The following is a 17,999-nucleotide window of genomic DNA, read 5'->3' as shown; positions in this document are numbered from 1 at the left end:
TTGACACATATACTCGTTTTATTAGACGGCAGTCATGATCAAATTCAAGTCCAAACATGCTCCTTATATTTTACTGTATAACAAGCTTGCACTTAGGTCCCAAATTCTGAAAATCTTATCTTTGAAGTATAAGTGATTATCCTACCACTTCGTTCAGCCGGCAAAGAGTTATTAACAATCAAAACCTTGCACCTCCGACGTACCCTCTTGTTCCTGAAGCTTTTAACTCACACACCGGTACAGAAATGAAAGACGTAATCCTAAATCAAAATCCATGCCAAAGCATGCTTAGTACTGTGCAGTTTTCTTTGTGCATATTGTGAGAACGCTCTGTGAAGCTTCATCGGAGCTTGAATGATAATACACTCATCCTTTCATTTAATTCAAAATATAACGAAGTGATTACGAAGCTAAATAAAGTGAACTAAAGTGAAGTGATTGAAAAAGAATTTACAAAATGCTTAATTCACGTGCGCGTAGCGTAAACAGGGCTCTGCATAGTCAATTTCTCCGCCAAAACGACTAACTAACATACTTTTTTGCTGTTTATGGAAAAGTAACAGAGAAGATACCAAAACATGTCTCAATATTTCTCTTTTATTCCAAATAACTCCAGGAAACTTGTTACCGAAAAGTTATAAATGTTCGATTCTCTTTGTTTTCTTATTTTCGCGACGACGGATTTTACTAAGAGGATTGAGGATATTCTAAATTTACAAATTCCTCAATAAATAATACAATATCACAGCCATGGTAGAAGCCAATGTCGACGATGCAAGAAGAGTTATTTACCTTCTGCACAGATGAGGAGCTTAACCGTTGACTGCCACGTCAGTCACCGGTGACTGACACCGAGTTTTCGATCAGACTGCGTCGGTCACCGGTGACTGACAGTATAACATATGATAAGAGAGGTAACTAATATAAGCATATAAGCTTATAAACATTCCCTTTCAAACAAAAATGCCTTCCATTACGATAAGAAACGATGACCCTAATACGTTTAAAATTTTTCATAGAGTCGCTATAAAACCGTGGCACTCAACGTGCTAAGCAGAAGCTCAACCAATGCTATCAGAAGTTCTGGTTGCATTACTCTTGATATTCACCGAATTTAATGTCTATTTACTTTGTTGAATTGCTTGTTGAAAGGGTCACTTAACCCTTTATAAGACCGTGGTAACTATATTGTCACACACGTGAATATTCTTTTCACTTGGTATATTTTTTCAATATTTTGCTTACCCAAAGACTTCTAAAGGTATCTGGCAATACTCCAATTTATTTGAGGTTGCAAGAAATTTACGATATTAATCTGCGAGTCATTTTCATGTAAAAAAAACCGCGATTTTTGAGCACCGGCAGCAAATTCTGTTCAAATTCGTTGAAAATGCAACATGTTGATAAATTTTTCACTGTTTCGTTTCGGTTTTCATGCGTTTTTTTTTTCAATTTTTATTCAGTTTTTTCAATGTATTTGGTGTATTTGATGAAAAAAAAAATTAAATTTTTTTCTTTGTAAGTCTATATAAAAAAATTTTCACTGCACTAGAAATACTGTTTAAATTTTTACATAACCGAAGGCGCAATTAAGTGAGATTACAAAGCAGCGACAGTGTTTTTTGATTTAATGGACAGTATACTGTCACCCTTTTTCAACTGTTTGAATAGTTTTTTTTTATCAAAGTAAATATGTGTTTCTCATGTAGGGATTATGTTCTCTGAAGTTTGAGTTGATTCCTTGCCTAGTTTCCACGGCTTTAGAATTATTTTGTGGAAGAATTGTAACAGGTAAACTAAAAACTAATCGGTGGCTTATGGTAATTTCTAACAGTTACAGTTTCGGGGATATTTTTTTTATAATGAACAATATCGACAAGAAAACAAGAAAAAGAAAAGGAAGTTCCTAGAAATCCTTTTATATAATCTTTTTATGCCCCATCTGAAAAAAGGCATTAATTCTTAGTTTACCAAGAATACAGAGACAAAGAATATTGGAAATATGCAAACTTTATATTTCAAAACCTTTATCATCTGGTAATTATCTAGAATACGTTATACATTCTTCTCTTTGATAAAAAAAACAAACAAAAAAACACGCAACAACTGCATGAAATGTAAAAAAATATATTTGCTTCGAGCATGCAGTTATGCTATGTTCCGATTCTTACTCCAATGAAACCACAATCGATTAATACGTTTTTATGTTATTTCATAGCTCTTTATACTTCTATGAATTATATTCAGTTGCTTGATTAATAGCAGTGAAAAATTCGAATTTCGTTATTTGTGTTGGAGTATCAAAAATTACTCTATTTTGATGAGGCTGAATTAGATGACTATTAAAACATAATAAAGATGAAGAAAACATATTTTTTGGAGTTTTTCATTCAATTTCACCCTCTTCTTCAAATAAATGCCAATAAAGCCTGAAAAATACGCAATAGCAACATTACAGAGAAGTTTAAATTTCGGTCTGTGACACCGTGCGCGAGTATACGTGTTATGATTTTGCACGCGAGTACAGGAGGGTTAAGGGGGTATTCTAGTGTAGAGACACGAGTTTCAGACGTTTTTTCGAGCTCCGTAAAAATAAAACAAAGATTATTTTTACTATCTTTTATATCATTATTTGTTCATCTTTGTACATTCATAACTAGAATAGTTAAGAGCTAATCAAGTGAGAGGGTTCAAAAAAAGTTGTGCCATGGCTTACACGATTCCAGCCCTTTTGGTTATCTGAAACAAAAAAATTGAACAGATTCTGAATCAGTAAAGATGCCGCTATCGCATGAACCTCGGATAAGTCAAAAAAAATCTTTTTTGACAAAATGGTGGTCGTTTGAAAAACAAAATGCAGTTTAAAAAGTTTTTTCTTACGTTTCCCGATTTTCTTAAAAATAGTAAAATTTAAAAAAATATAATTTTTTTAGAGCTTCATGCGATAGAGAAATACCTGCAGATTGTACCCATATAAATTTGACATGAATCGGTTCAGTAGAACTTGAGATACCGTGTACGCCAGTTTGAAAAAACTAGTTTCGAGAAAAACGCGTTTGAAGTTCATTTGTTATGGCCGTACCAGGTTAAATACCGCATCACTAAAACGGCTCTAACTCGGTAAATAATAGGATTTTCGATAAGTCCTTTCTAGGGCATATTCTTGTATGCCTAAACTACAGAAATATGAAGGAATTTTTTTTTGATTTTTTTCAAATTTCTAGACTAGAATACTCCCTTAATTATTTTTTTCAGAAAAGACTAGCTTATTGGCTTCAACTCGATATGTCGATCATCTGAACCGGTGTTCAGAACTTATGATTCTACAATACTCGTTGTTTGTTTTTTTTCTGTGGGTGAAGTTAGTCTTTCAGAAAGGTAAACAGCGTGAAATTAGAAGGCTTCTACATGGTTAAACTACCAGAAATCCATTAGTAGTAAACAGCGCGAAAGTAGAAGGCTTCTACATTCGCATTGTTTTCGCTGGTATTTGACAGATGGGTTTGCGTAAAGAAAAAGACAGATACGTCATCGAAATATGTCTCAGTGCCACTCTGTAGACTGCCTATTGGACTCAGGAGTGTTGTAATGGATCCACGTTTCATCCATTGTCTCAAAACGTCGGAAGAAGTCCACTCGATTAGGCTGTCAAATCACGGTCAACGGTCAACAAACGCGGCACCCATAGCGCGAATAGTTTTTTCATGTCCACGTATATGCAAAGTTCTTCGATACTAATGTTTCTAATATGACCAAAGTGCGGAGAAATCGCTTAGTTTTTGTTCCCTCTCAAACAATCATTGGCCTTCGTAGAGAAAAGAAAATTGAGAAATATGCACCAATCAGTTGGTTTACACTGACAAATCTGCGCCGAGCCCGATCAAGGTTAAATCTATAAGTCATCCTGGCTCAAGATCGTTTAGCACCACGCCATAAATAATCTCCTGCTTCGGAACAGCAGCAACAGCAGGAGCAGCTGTCGGGCGTACATCAACCGGAAAACACGTTTCAGTATTTCCAGTTTCTGTGCAATGAAACTATCATTTGCTAGATGAGATGAGAAGGAGTATTCAACGGCAGCAACAAATTGTTATCAACTTACGCTTAACGAGTGGAGTGAAAAAAAAACGAAAAGAAATTAAAACAAGCTGCTCACACTAAAAGAAAACTACCCTATTAATCATCGCAGCCAACAGTAAATTACGGGAAGTTATGGTTATCAATCTTCAAGGCAATCCACGCACGCATAACGCAGTTGAAAAGCAGTTGCAATCGGATAGTACACTGTCGCGGAAAACAAAGTCCAGCGGATCATATGAACCCCTTTCTAATCGATTTGAGTTGATATTTATGCGACAAATTACTTTATTTCCCCATACAAATCACACGCGAACATATCGACAACCGATATTAAATCGCTTCCTTCAACCGATACGAGCGATAGGTTTGCAGCAACCAGATCGGCCACTTGCCTTGGGTTGGTCGAAACAAATGTGTTCACGTCCACGACCACTTGTTCGACCATTGGTCGTCGCCAGGGGACATATCTCCATTGTACAAAAATGCACTTTGCGGAGGTTCCCGGTTTGAGGCAGCAGCCAGGCGTTATTTGTTATTACACTTTGCGGGACCATGTTCTACACCGGGCCGTTCGGAGCCGGCAGCTCGGGCTCTTGGTTGGCGCTCGCAAGGAATCAGGTTGCGAACACCAGCATTAACTATTTCAACACGGGACTCCCCACGCAAAAGCACTGATGCCTGCCTGCTGCCGACGTCGTTGTCGATACAGGAGAAAAATGTTCAATCGAAAAACCCACTCGCGCACAGAGCCAGAAAATATTGTTGTTGCAGATGCAATAACACAACTCGACGACTCCCAATGGCCGGCTCGAGCTGTCGTATTAATAATTATAACGTTATTAATAAATCTTGCCTGTAGTGTTGTGTGTGTATTTCTGGTGGATATACGCGGGAGAGTGGAATTATTGGGATCGTACACTTGGATAATCTGGAAAAGATTATTCTCATGGAAACTATTTTAAATGACATGTTCTGAGCGTGAACTGTTTCAGTCATGTAGAAACATCGCAACAACTACTCTTCATATTCAGTAACCAGGCAAAACAACCCAGTCGAATCAATTAATTCAAATCGCACACTTACCATCCATTAGATCGCATAAACATCTTCGAGCATCCATTAAATCCGACCAGCAACATTCGGCCCTACGGAGCCTAATTCTTTCAGCTCTTGACCGCGATGGTCTGATGGAATTTCACCGATACTTTGTAAATAAAACCACACCATCCAATCCCATCCAATCGGCGTGGAATCTATTTTGGTTTCCATTTCATCTACAAACAGCCGCCCGTCAGAAATAGATAGTCACCGCAGGACATATGTATCGCAGCGGTCCGCAAATGAAAAACGATACGAAATTATTTATCCTGTCCACACGCAGCCAGTTTTCCACAGCAACAGGTAAAATTTAGTCCCCGGGGACTGGAAAACAGCACACGGTTCGTTAAATTTGCGTTCACATTCTGCTCATTAGAAGCGCGTGAACAGCGGAGCCTCAATATCTGTGCGACCGATGCCGTTTCGCTACCGGGCTATTAATATTAATTTACAACAAGCTGCTCACTGCCACAGTTTCAGGGAAGCAATATTTTTGCCCGTATGTCCTAGAGACACAAAATAATTAATGGCTGCCGGGAGCCTGGCTAAAGCTGGCTCCTCTCCCACTCTCCCACGGTGTGCGCGGCTTCCATCGGGTCAAGTAATTGAGCCCGAAGGGTTGACGATTTCCTAGCGATTGGTTGCAATGGAAGATATCTTAGATTGGGCTAGGATTTATGATCGGGATCGATAGCAAGCCGACGCTTGGTGACGCAAGCGTTTTGGATGCTTCTCCGCCAAGAAACACCCCATTTACGTGGGACAAATTCGTACATTCATTGCTACCCAAAACTGAGGTGGCTAATCTTCGTATACTTAAATATCCGATCAATAAAACAATAAATTCTATTGCAATACACCCAGGTTTTTTACGCGGTTTTTTTTTGCGCGGTTTTTTACGAGGTTTTTACGCGGATTTTCCAATTAACGCGGATTATCCTATTAACGTGGAAATTCCGCGACCAGTGCAATATCACTTCTCCCCCTCAGCTCACATTTTTCTCCCATGTTCCCTCAGAGCATATTACGGTAATTAGTGTTTGTAACGGAGCTTAGCGCTTAGTGCCGCACCTTATCACGGTTCTTACGTGGATTTTAGGTGTTGGGTAACGGGGAGCTCGCCGGGCGGTACTACGGGAAGGAGTTTTTACGGGCAGCGATTCGTGAATGTCTTTCCCTGTCTACTTAGCACTGGACGGTCCAACAGTGGTACTGCGCGTGCATCAGCAGAAGAGTGTACAAATTACTGGGGAATCTTCTAGCAACAGCAGATGACCTCATTCGTGAGGAAAACCGAACTATAGCTACCAGTAACCAACGAAATTGCAGGAAAAAACTACGGGTTTTTAGAAGCGAGCAACACTTAACTTTTTACTTCCGTTATACATAATGATAGTCCCATTTGATATCTATCATTAGATGAAATAATTTTTTTAAACGCGGATTTTCCAATTAATGCGGTTTTTTACGAGGTACGTATCCCCCGCGTAAAAAAAAACTGGATGTACTAGCTGATATAATGAACTTTAAAATTAATTTGTTTGGTAGAGATATGCGTTCTCTGGAACAGAATGAGAAACATTACAATAACCACTAGCTGTAGAATCATAGAAGAACGGGAGTAAATTTGTCTACAATTCCAAAAGTTGGAACTGAAAAAAATCGGAGAATCATAACACAGAGTGATGCTGGAGCATTTACAAGAAACATAGTCACTCTAATACTATTAGGTGTACCAGTAAGTTTCTTCGGTTTTATAACAGACTAGCTGACCCGGCAAACTTCGTCCCGCCCAAAATTTGTTTTTTGTTATCAATACCTTCAAACATTCACGTTTTCTTACTATGAGCAAGTTCATGGATCCAATCGCAGAACTGTTCATTGATTGATCTTCTAATCGCCCCGTTGAATTTACCTTTTACTATAAAATACCTGATATTTGTACCAAAACTTATCATTATAATATCTGATTATTTTCAGACACAATTCTCGTTCAAGATTTTTCAACAACTTGCAAATAACATGTTTCAGCCCTAAATCGGATAATTCCTTTCTCGAGTTCTGCTCTTATCAACACATTCGGCGATACTTTTTATGGGTATAGATAGAAGACGATATAGGAGTGCGTTTCATCACATTAAAATCCATTTCCAGTTTCGAACAGAGATCAATTTCGTTAGCGCAAACATCAAATGGACTAACAGCACTTGTCGCTGTTAGTCCATTTCCTTCAGAGTTTTCCGAAAATTTTCAATTTTCATATTCATGGTTGAAATATGTGTAATATTCTCGAGTTATGCAGAAGTTTGTGTTTGTGTACCCCCTGTAATTTGTATTTCATTTGTATGGCAGCCTCCCTGAAACCTCCATATGCTCAATTTGGTTCCATTTACTTGATTAGTTCTTGAGTTATGCAGAAATTTGTGTTTCGTGTCTATGACAGCCACCGCCCCCCTACCCACTCCTCTGAAAGGAGGGAATAATGTTGAACCGCTTTAGAAATGTTTCTTGCCCCCTTAAACCTCCACTTGCCAAATTTGGTTCCTTTTGCTTGATTAATTCTCTAGTTATGCAGAAATTTGTGTTTCATTTTTATGGCAGCCCCACCTAAGAGAGGAGGAGGAGCACCTAACCACCATATTGCACACTAAAAACAACCACATACAAAATTTAGTTACCATTTGCTTGATTTATTCTCGATTAATGTAGAAATTTGAGTTTCATTTGTATAGCAGCCCCCTTAGAGAGGGGGATGGAGAGTCTAACAACCATAGAAACATTTATTGCATCCTAAAACTTCCATATGCCTAATTTGGTTTCATTTGCTTGAATAATTCTCGAGTAATGCAGAAATTTGTGTTTCATTTGTATGGCAGATCTATCTACCGCCCCCCACCACCTTAGATAGAGGGGTGGAGAGTCTAACCATCATAGAAATATTTATTGCATCATTAAACCTCAATATGCAAAATTTGGTTTCATTTGCTTGATTAATTCTCGAGTAATGCAGGAATTTGTGTTTAATTTGTATGGCAGCCCCCTCTTAAAAAGTGGGGTGGAGAGTCTTACTATCATAGAAATATTGATTGTACCCTAAAACCTCCATATGCCAAATTTGGTTTCATTTGTTTGAATAATTCTCGAGTAATGCAGAAATTTGTGTTTCATTTGTATGGCAGATACACTTGGAGTTGCTCAGCCAGTGTTGAAAAATATCATCTTCGCTAAGCTCAAATGCATTGATTTTCGGGCTAGGTTGGATCGAAAACCTATATATTCCAAACGAAAATCACAATGACAAATCCAGGAAACCAGTGAATATGAGCAAATGAACTTTTGTTCTTCAATATGTTTTGAAGTTTGTTTTTCTACCCAGTGTCATTTTCGTCTTGATTATTGAAGACGTCGGAATAGAATTTCATTTTCGCCAAATTAATATCAGCTGTTCCCGATGTCGCAAATCATTTGACGGTAGCTACAGCCACTCGTTGCATCCGTTCTGCATTAGCCGTTATTAACGTCTCGCCAAATAAAATCCTGCGCGATTTCTTGTAAAGTTCGTTTCATCGAACCCTGGTGTTTTTCTTCTCTAAGTGATCCAGCCTAATTTTTTTATTTTTGAATTTTAACTCAAAATCAATGCCAGAATATCGTTTCGAATGTGATGAATATCAATCTGTTGCTTTTGATATCCAAAGTATAAATAAACCACACTCAATGCCGCATTCATTCATTATAACAAATTTGTTCATGCATCACCGATATGAACATAATGAACTCGTTTGTTATTGTCATCAATATAACGAGGGCAGTGTGATTCAAGCTGAAAAAAAGTCGTTCACATTGGACATTGGGTGCGGTATGAATTGAAGCCCCGGAAATAGAACGTCATTTTTTCACGAGCGAACAACTGCTCCAACGACGTAAAAGAAAGGGTTTTTTGCATCGAATCGTTACTGGCGATGAAAAGTGGGTCCATTACGACAATCCTAAACGTCGGGCAACGTATGGATACCCCGGCCATGCATCAACATCGACGACCGCACGGAATATACACTGCCAGAAGGTTATGCTGTCTATATGGTGCGACCAACTAGGTGTGGTGTACTATGAGCTGCTAAAACCGAATGAAGCCATTACGGGGAACCTCTACCGACGACAATTGATGCGTTTGAGCCGTGCACTGAAGAAAAACGGCCACAATACAAGCAAAGACACGATAAAGTTGTTTTGCAGCACGACAATGCTCGGCCGCATGTCGCGAAACTGGTCGAAACATACTTGGAAATGCTGAAATGGGAGATCCTATCCCACCCGCCGTATTCTCCAGACATTGCTCCGATTACTACCTTTTTCGATCGATTCAACATGGCCTGGTTGATCAGCACTTTTCCAGAGTTATGCAGAAGTTTGTGGTAGGTCGTTATCCATACTGAATTACAGGTATCCATATGAATTATTTGTTTATTTATTTCTTTGACTCATCTGACTCACATTTGGTCTAAATGATTATTTAAAACTAAACGTCACAACTACATCAAAGCTTTGGTCATACGAAATAAAAACGATTCAAAATACACAATAAGTCATCTATGAATGAGTCGTCTATAAAAGGTGTCCGATGAGATATTGAAGTCAAATAAGTCGAAAACTTCGTTGAAACGGACTGACATGAAACGGACAGGATTATGCAACGCATAGTTCATACTGCGTCCTTCGAGATACAGGAAGTTTCTGACACGAAGAGTACGTTCAGGCGCATAAATATTGATTTGTGTCAACAGTGCAGGGCAGTCGATTCCTACGGTCAAAAGTTTAGCGACAAACATAGCTTGAGCGTTGAAACGCCTTCTTTCCAGCGTCTCCAGTCCCAAAAGTTGACAACGCGCCTCGTATGGTGGCAAGTTTAGAGGATCCCGCCACGGAAGGTTCCAGAAAGCATGTCGTACGAATTTCCGTTGAACAGACTCAATCCTTGAAATCCAATTTGCTTGAAATTGGCACTATACAACTGCGCTAAACTCCAGTATGGATCGAACTAGGGAGCAGTAGAGAGATCGGAGACAGTGTGGATCACGGAATTCCCTTGTAATTTTAAGGATGAATCCTAACTGCCGGTTGGCTTTAGCGATTATTTCACTGAAGTGTAGTCGAAAGCTGAGTGCATTATCGAGTGTCACTCCAAGGTCTCGGATATGGCTTACTCGCGACAGAACTTGGCCACAGATGGAGTAGCCAAACACAATTGGCTTTAGCTTACGATGGAACGAAATGGTACTGCATTTCGTGATGCTGAGCGACATTATATTTCTTGAGCACCATTCTTCAAAACAATCGACCATGTTCTGAAGTCTAAAGCAATCAAGAGCGTTCCTGATAACCATATATATTTTCACATCATCGGCGTAAAATAAGCGGCAGCCAGATGGAAGTAGTAAGGACACTTCATTGATGAACAATGAGAACAACAGTGGGCCTAGGTTGCTTCCTTGAGGCACTCCCGAAAGATTGGAGAAACTCGCAGATTGCGCAGATCCAATTTTGACACACATCCACCGATCTGTTAGATAAGAGTTCAACCATATCGTGAATCTCGAGGAAATGCCTAGTTTGTTCAGCCTTGCTATCAGGATTTTGTGATCGACACGGTCGAAAGCAGCCTTAAGGTCTGTGTACACTGCGTCCACCTGAGTGCCTTGCTCCATGCTGCGCAGACAGAAAGAAACAAAGTCGACCAAATTGGTAGCGACTGACCTTTTTGGGAAGAATCCATGCTGATCTTGTGATAGATAGTTCTTGCAACAGAAAAACACAGCATCATTGGCGATGATTTCGAAAACTTTCGAGCAGGTGCAAAGTGATGTGATTCCTCGGTAGTTTTCTATGTTCCGTTTATCTCCTTTCTTGTGCACTGGGAACATTATTGACTGCTTCCATACCGAGGGAAACGTGCTCTTTTGTAGAGAGGTGTCGAAGAGGACCGATAAAGGGTACGCAAGGCACGAAGCGCATTTTTTCAGCACACAAGAAGGAATACCGTCCGGCCCGGGGGTCGTAGAATACTTTAATTTACGGATCGCTGCCTCCACAACCTCACTGCTAACTCGGAAGATGTCGAAATTCAATGCGTTGAGTCGAGTGTCTCTAACGGCAGTAGCAACTTGCATTTCGGAGGACGTACTGTCATTGAATGCTCGCTTGAAGTGGGCAGCGAAAAGACTGCATTTCTCGATTGCAGTGTTAGCCGAGCGGTTTACCAAAAACATGTTTATGGGCAATCCTTCTTCCATTCTCTTGCTGTTGATGAAAGACCAGAACAGCTTTGGGTTTCTACGGAGATTTCTCTGCATCCGCCTCGTATACTGCTTATATAGGAAACGATTATACAAGCGGTACTCATTGCTCCTCCGGTTCAGCTCTTGTTTAACAAGTGGACAGCGCAGCCTACAAAAACGACGGAGAGCAGAGGATCTCAACCTCTTAAGTTCTCTCAACCTTCTATTACCCCAAACTGGTTTCTGTGCAGCCCTCCGCGCTGGTACGCAATCAGCGATGATACGAGTAATAATATCGGTAAACCTGGAAACGGCAGCGTCCATGTCCTCGATTGTTTCCAGAAATTCCCAGTCGACTTGAGATATTGCTTGATTTAATGCAGCGAAATCAGCTTTCTGGAAGTTGAGGCAGCTCAGGTACAACTTCGAATTCAATTGACGACGGTAGATTGATGTCAACCTCTAGTGCTGGATGATCGATGTCAAGCGGGATAACTGGATCAGTGGCCTCGGCAATCGAGCACCTTGATAATGCAGCATCATTTGCTAGCACTAGATCGAGCAAGCGGCCATTCCTGTTCAACACTGGATTGATCTGCGTAAGTCCAAGAAAACAGAATCCATCGAGTAAGGCCGAGGAAGCAGCTGAAAAACGTGATCGTAAGTAGTCGATGGAAGGTGGGGCGTTCGACGAGATGTTCCACACTAAACCAAACTGGTTGTAGTCGCCGAACGCGAATGCAACCTCCTGTGCTTCAAGCTGATAAATGACGGCTCCAGCGGAATCAATGTGTTTCTCGACACAGTTGAGATCAGCTCTCTTATCGGGTGGTAAATAGATTACGCCGATACTAACGACTAAACCTTTCATCCGGATTTTAACCCAAAGCTGTTCTAGAGTGTCACACACCGGAGTGGGATCGATAAAACCGCCCAACCTAGATGCGACAGCTATCAAAACACCACCACCACGTGATTTGGAGCTATTGCGGGGATTGCGATCGTTACGGTAAACGGTAAATGTGTTTCCAAAAAGTTGTGAAGAGAAAATACGATCGTCTAGCCAGGTCTCCGTGAGAACGATGATATCGTAATATGACTCCGCGACAGCAACGAAGAAATCGTCGATTTTCGTGCGAAGAAATCGTCGATTTTCGTGAAGAGCAGGACCTGGATGGCTTTGCTGATGCTGACTGTAGGGCTCGCCTAAATTTGACGGGATAGGCGCAGCCATATTGCCATGACACGTGCGTCTCGGTGATCGAGTATCTTCATCTGGAGATGGCGTACACTCCACTAAATGCCCCGTTGCTCCAGACGAGCAACTTGTGGATTCAGAGCATGACCCAGAAGAATGGCGAGGATGTTTACTGAAAGCGTCAGACTCATCAGGTACGTAAATGCTGATTTCGGATTTATACTTGCCTGAAATGGCAGTTTGGGAGGCCCCCTTTCCATTCTCAAACTCAGGTCCGGGATGGCTTTTGAGCGCTGGCTGGAAATACTCGACTGAGATGAGGGGATTAGGGGCTCCCATAAGGCTGGCAGGCGTGCATCCCGGCGTCGAGCGAGTGTTTGATGCAGATGCAGATGATGAATGTGGCAGATTGAAGCTTGAAGAAAGGCACATCGAAGGCGATTGCAGTGAATCAGACGAGTGACAGAAACGTTGACTAGAATCATTCAACAAATCAGGTACATACGTGTTACTATTGAATGAGTACTTGCCTGCGGTAGCGGTTTGGAAGATCCCCTCTCCATTCTCAAACTCAGGACCGGGATGGCTGTTGATCGCTGGCTGGAAAAGCTCGACTGAGATGAGGGGATTGGGGACTTCCATAAGGTTGGCAGGCTTGCATCCCGGATCATAACACGTTAACACTCCATTGACGGTGTTGCCAGAGTGACAGGAGATGAGTTTTGAGCAGGCGGTGTGGGTGTCACTGGTTTCTGAAACTTTGAGGGAACACCAAATTTTCGAGGACCAAAATTTTCAAATTCCCGGAAAAACATGCCCTCGGGCCATGTCTCCGGATCCAAAGCCTTAGATTTTAGCGATAATTCCATTCCAACTTTGAAAGACACAAAAGTGAGAGAGCTGGTGTTCTTGTCTTTTGGAATCAGCTTCACCACCGCAAGATCGCTGTTGGTTTGGAGATTTGCTTTGACCATTGCTGTCACAGCTTCGGTTGTGACATCAGGACGAATTCTGGAAAGATACAACCAGAATTTCTGCTCCTCCTGGTTATACATAGGTACCGACACGACATTGTCCATCATCTGCTTACTACCGACACGGCAGTTTTCCGAGGCTCGTTCAGTTGTATTCAGTTGCCTTTTTTTCACATCCAGAAAAGGTTCCTCTTGTGCGACGTGAAGTACGACTGTAATGCTCTTGATACTCCGGAGCAAATGTTGATATGGAAAAAGCCACCGCAGTACCAGCGGCAAACAACATAATCAATACCGGTGATAGAATCAGAGCATTTTAAGCATGTCTTAGCCATTCTTAAGCGCCTACCGATATGCAGCGAGCGGAACAAGATTCAAATAGTCTGACACTTGATTTGTATGCAACAATGTCGTGAGTTGCCTACGATTTGAGTTACAATATTCAAATGCAGATGTCGCTCCGAGAGAAAAAAAAAATATGTGGAGTGTGGTAGGGTATTGTTTTTGGAATGCAATCACAGTCAAAACAACACACTGTTTTCACACACTTAGCACGAAAAATCGAAGTAATATGCACCACCGTGTTGAAATAAGACGACAAATGAGTCGAACAAGAGGAAAATTGCTATTTAAAGCTTCAAAAAACTACCATAAATACGTCGAAAAACAAACACAGATCATAAACAAGACATGAACCATAAAAACAAAGTTGCCAAAAAAATAATAAAAATGATTTGGTGTCCGTTCCTCACGATTTAACTCAAGAACGGAGCAACGGATTTAAACAGTCAATATCAGGATCAGGGCTCTACATAGTCATAGTCAACTGAGGATAGTTATCTGACTAACTGACTGACTATATCCATAGTCAGTTAGTAATGACTTTTGGCTTCTTCCCGCAGTTTCTCCGCCAAAACGACTGAACAGTCAGTCGCTAGTCAGTGGAGTCGCTATCTCCCTCTGCCGACTCGACTATATCATTTAACGTGGTTTGACATACGCTACAGGTGAGCTAGATTGTTTTGTATCGTACACGAAAATTACTTACACGTATAAAATAACGTGCAGTGTGTGTGCGCTATTTTGCACGCCTAATACTAACTAATACTAACGCGAGGACCTTTATAGCATACTTGATAAATGTCTAAATTCGTTGGTTTGAGTTCACGATGGGTAGACAATAAACTGTCCATTGATGGGATAACTTCTTTTTTTGCATCAGAAATCATGTTTTCGTTCCTCTTTATATGGACGTAAAAATAAGATTGTGTACGCGGGTTTGAATTAGTGTCGGGAGGAAATGGGAGTGTGGATTGAAGTCAGTTGATTAAAGAGGCAGATTTGTATTTATTAGTAGAGTCAGTTAAAATAACCACTGACTGGACTAGTTCACCAGTCATCCTCGCTAGTCAACGCTAGTCTATTCATTTTCTAGTTCTAGTTCTAGCAGTTCTAGTAGAAGCGAAACTGCTGAGAGTAGAGTCGGTCCTCATTTTTCACCTTCGAAGATTTCGGGCCCTGATCAGCATTGATGTGTCTCAGTCTGCGTCAGGTTTATATGTCATAAAAGAAATTATATGCCGCGAATATTGATCACACACAGAAAAATAATCGGGGAACTTGAGTGCTAGAAATTATTTAAATCAAAATAGCAGTTGTGGGCTGGCCGAAGTTTTCCGGGTCAGCTAGTTATGTATAATTTATAAGTCACTTCTCCCTATATGCAATTGCTGTAAATTCTTGTAAAGAGCTCCTGAACCGATTATTTGGAATATTTTTGAACAACTTCCTATCATTTAATACCAATTAACAGAATCCGACATGCAACATATTGTGGTTTAGAAGTCCCAGTCGTGTGGTCCGATTGTATCGGATCAGATCATTAGTTTCCATTTGAATGCACGCTTATCATGAATGGTAGAAAGACTACTGTCAACTCTAGGCTCCGATAGTATCTTTCACACCTCCATTTGAAATTGGAACTCCCAGCGAATGGTTCGCATGACCAACGATTTATGGTTCATTCACACGCAACACGTATCATCAATTTCGGTTTCATGACATCTCGTGTGTGCACCCATAGAGTCATACACACACAAACGTATATCGATTAACGACATCAAAGATGCGCTATCGATGTTATCAATCTAGCGACAGAACTTGTTTTATCATTTTCCGTTATTCCGGGGTGAAAGTAGTTCAGAACCTTTTCGAGCCATCTTTCGTCTCCGCTACGTTGACAGAGCCCATTATCGTTGAGTGTTGATGGAGTGTGACATAGGGGGATCATATGGCGATCTTTTGGATAATACTTTACATGTTTCTACTCCACGAAAAGATTAATCAAATCGATGTGGGCGGATTGACAACAGAACACCTTCTGAAATTGCCGCCGTGAGATAGAAAGTTAGAATTTTACTTTTCTCACGGGTATTTCGAGCCACCAAAAGTGCATCTACACGCGGCCCCCACTAACAAACTGATCGATAATTGAATTACCTCTAATCATGGTCTCCGGCGTATATTTTCTTCTCTGGCGGATCAGTCCCTTCACCTTGACCGTACCGTCGCCTATCGGCAAAGCTCGTGTTCCTTTCAACCGATGGTGCGTTCAACCAACATTATGCAAAACGTGCATACGAAACACCTGAGGAAATGGCGCGTTAAGCACTCTGTGCTATGCTGTGTTAGTGTGGAGTGGTGTGAAAGTTTCCGGAAGGGATTTATTAGATTTTTCCGATGCTGTTTTGTAAATTTGCTCAAACAATTACTAACTTTCACCATTTTTTTCCTCTGCTTCCAGGTAAGACACAATCTCCGCTACACCCATTTGTGCGAACGCACACACGATCGTTCCCCGTACGAGTCAAGGCCGTTTGGAGGAAGCCCACGCGCGCTAATAGCTCTTCAAGCGGCCGGCCGCGCACTGATAGACGATAAGTTGTTTACACCAGCTGCGGTCAGTAGCCAGATTCGGCATTTGCGGCGGGAAAGAGTCATTACCTTTCCTTTTAGTAAGTAGCTAAATGTTTTCCTTTTCCTCAGTATTTTTTTTTTTGTTGTTGGCTCTCTTGTCGCTTTGGGACAACTTCCCTCGAGTGATTTTGTTTGATCACTGCTGCTGCTGCTGGTATTGTTTGAAAGTGGTTTCGAAACCGGCCAAAATGGCATCGGTAATCAATTACACGATTGCTGAGTGAAAGCTGCTGAAGAGTTTCAATCAACGCTTTGACAGCTACGCATATCGCAAATATTGAACAAATCGAATTCGGTGTTGCAGCGGAAAACAGTTTTTTCTTTCTATTTTTCAAATAGTGAACTCCCGCACAGTCACAGTGTTAGATATATCTCTAATGAGCAGTAAGCTTGATTTATTCATGTTTTAGAAGTTCAACATTGTTGCTTGATTCGAAAAAATCCGTTTTTTTTATTTAAGGACATAATTGAAATCTGGTCAATGTTAAGATGGTGCTCCCCAACAGTCACCTGTCCTCAGTCAAGCTTGCCACTCAATTTCAGACCAGGCACCGAGAGTTTAGTTCGGCTTCAAAAGTGAAGAAAAGCGTTCCCGATTTTCATCGAAAAATTCTGTTCTCAAGTGAAGCACATGTTCAACTGAGAGCTACCGTTCTGAATCATATTTCGGACACTTATTCTTCTTCTAATATCTTGGAATGCTTAATGTACTGATGAAAACTATAAAATTAATATCACAATTGCTTTTTTAGAGTAATCCCTTGGTTTCACTATCATTTCATATGAGAACTACATTTGAATTATAACATAATCGGCAAAAATCTATCAACACTACTCACTATCGTTTGTGTTTGACGTTTCCTTAGCTTGAGAACGTAGAATTTACCCGTTCATCAATATTTAAATTTCTCCCGTGTTTCATCAGTTCTCATCATCGTTAACAGTTTACTGTGATTGCTTGGTAAGTGTTTCGCAGTTGACTATAATATACAATCAAGTGTAACATAAGTTTCGTTAAAAAAATTACAAAATAAAGTGTCCGAAATTTGATTTAGTGTCCGAAGTTTGATTTTTATGCGTTTCATTTGAAAAGCATTTTATTCGATGATTTTTTTAAGTTTTCAATCAAATAGGTAACAAAGTGGAAAGCTTAAAAGCATATTAAACTAATTAATTAAAAATATCAACCAAATAATACCTGTGCATAAAGTTTAGACCTGTTTTCTGCATCATATGCCTTAAGCGTCCGAAATATGATTCAGAACGGTATATCAACAAACAAAATTGATATCGTAGGTATGTGTAGGTATGTGTGCTGCTTAATTTCAGACTATTTTCCCACATCACTACGAAGTTGAAGGAGTGAATATGACACACAAGAAGATCACTTTCATTCGT

General features: G+C 40.4%; 2 protein-coding genes across 5 annotated transcripts in view; both read left to right on the top strand.

Moving 5' to 3' along the window:
- LOC129775480 (semaphorin-5A) overlaps positions 1-17,999 on the top strand; it is a 398,666-nt gene that overhangs the window by 270,959 nt on the left and 109,708 nt on the right. The window lies entirely within an intron of this gene.
- LOC129775482 (uncharacterized) overlaps positions 1-17,999 on the top strand; it is a 165,334-nt gene that overhangs the window by 115,315 nt on the left and 32,020 nt on the right. The window contains exon 3 of the mRNA XM_055780276.1: positions 16,429-16,639. Coding sequence (XP_055636251.1) covers positions 16,429-16,639 — 211 coding nt within the window. The remainder of the gene's footprint in view (positions 1-16,428; positions 16,640-17,999) is intronic.

The sequence above is a fragment of the Toxorhynchites rutilus genome, chromosome 3, assembly GCF_029784135.1.
Source record: "Toxorhynchites rutilus septentrionalis strain SRP chromosome 3, ASM2978413v1, whole genome shotgun sequence".
Classification (NCBI taxonomy): domain Eukaryota; kingdom Metazoa; phylum Arthropoda; class Insecta; order Diptera; family Culicidae; genus Toxorhynchites; species Toxorhynchites rutilus.
Note: the sequence above shows the minus strand (reverse complement) of the source record. Positions and strands in the feature narration are given on the sequence as shown.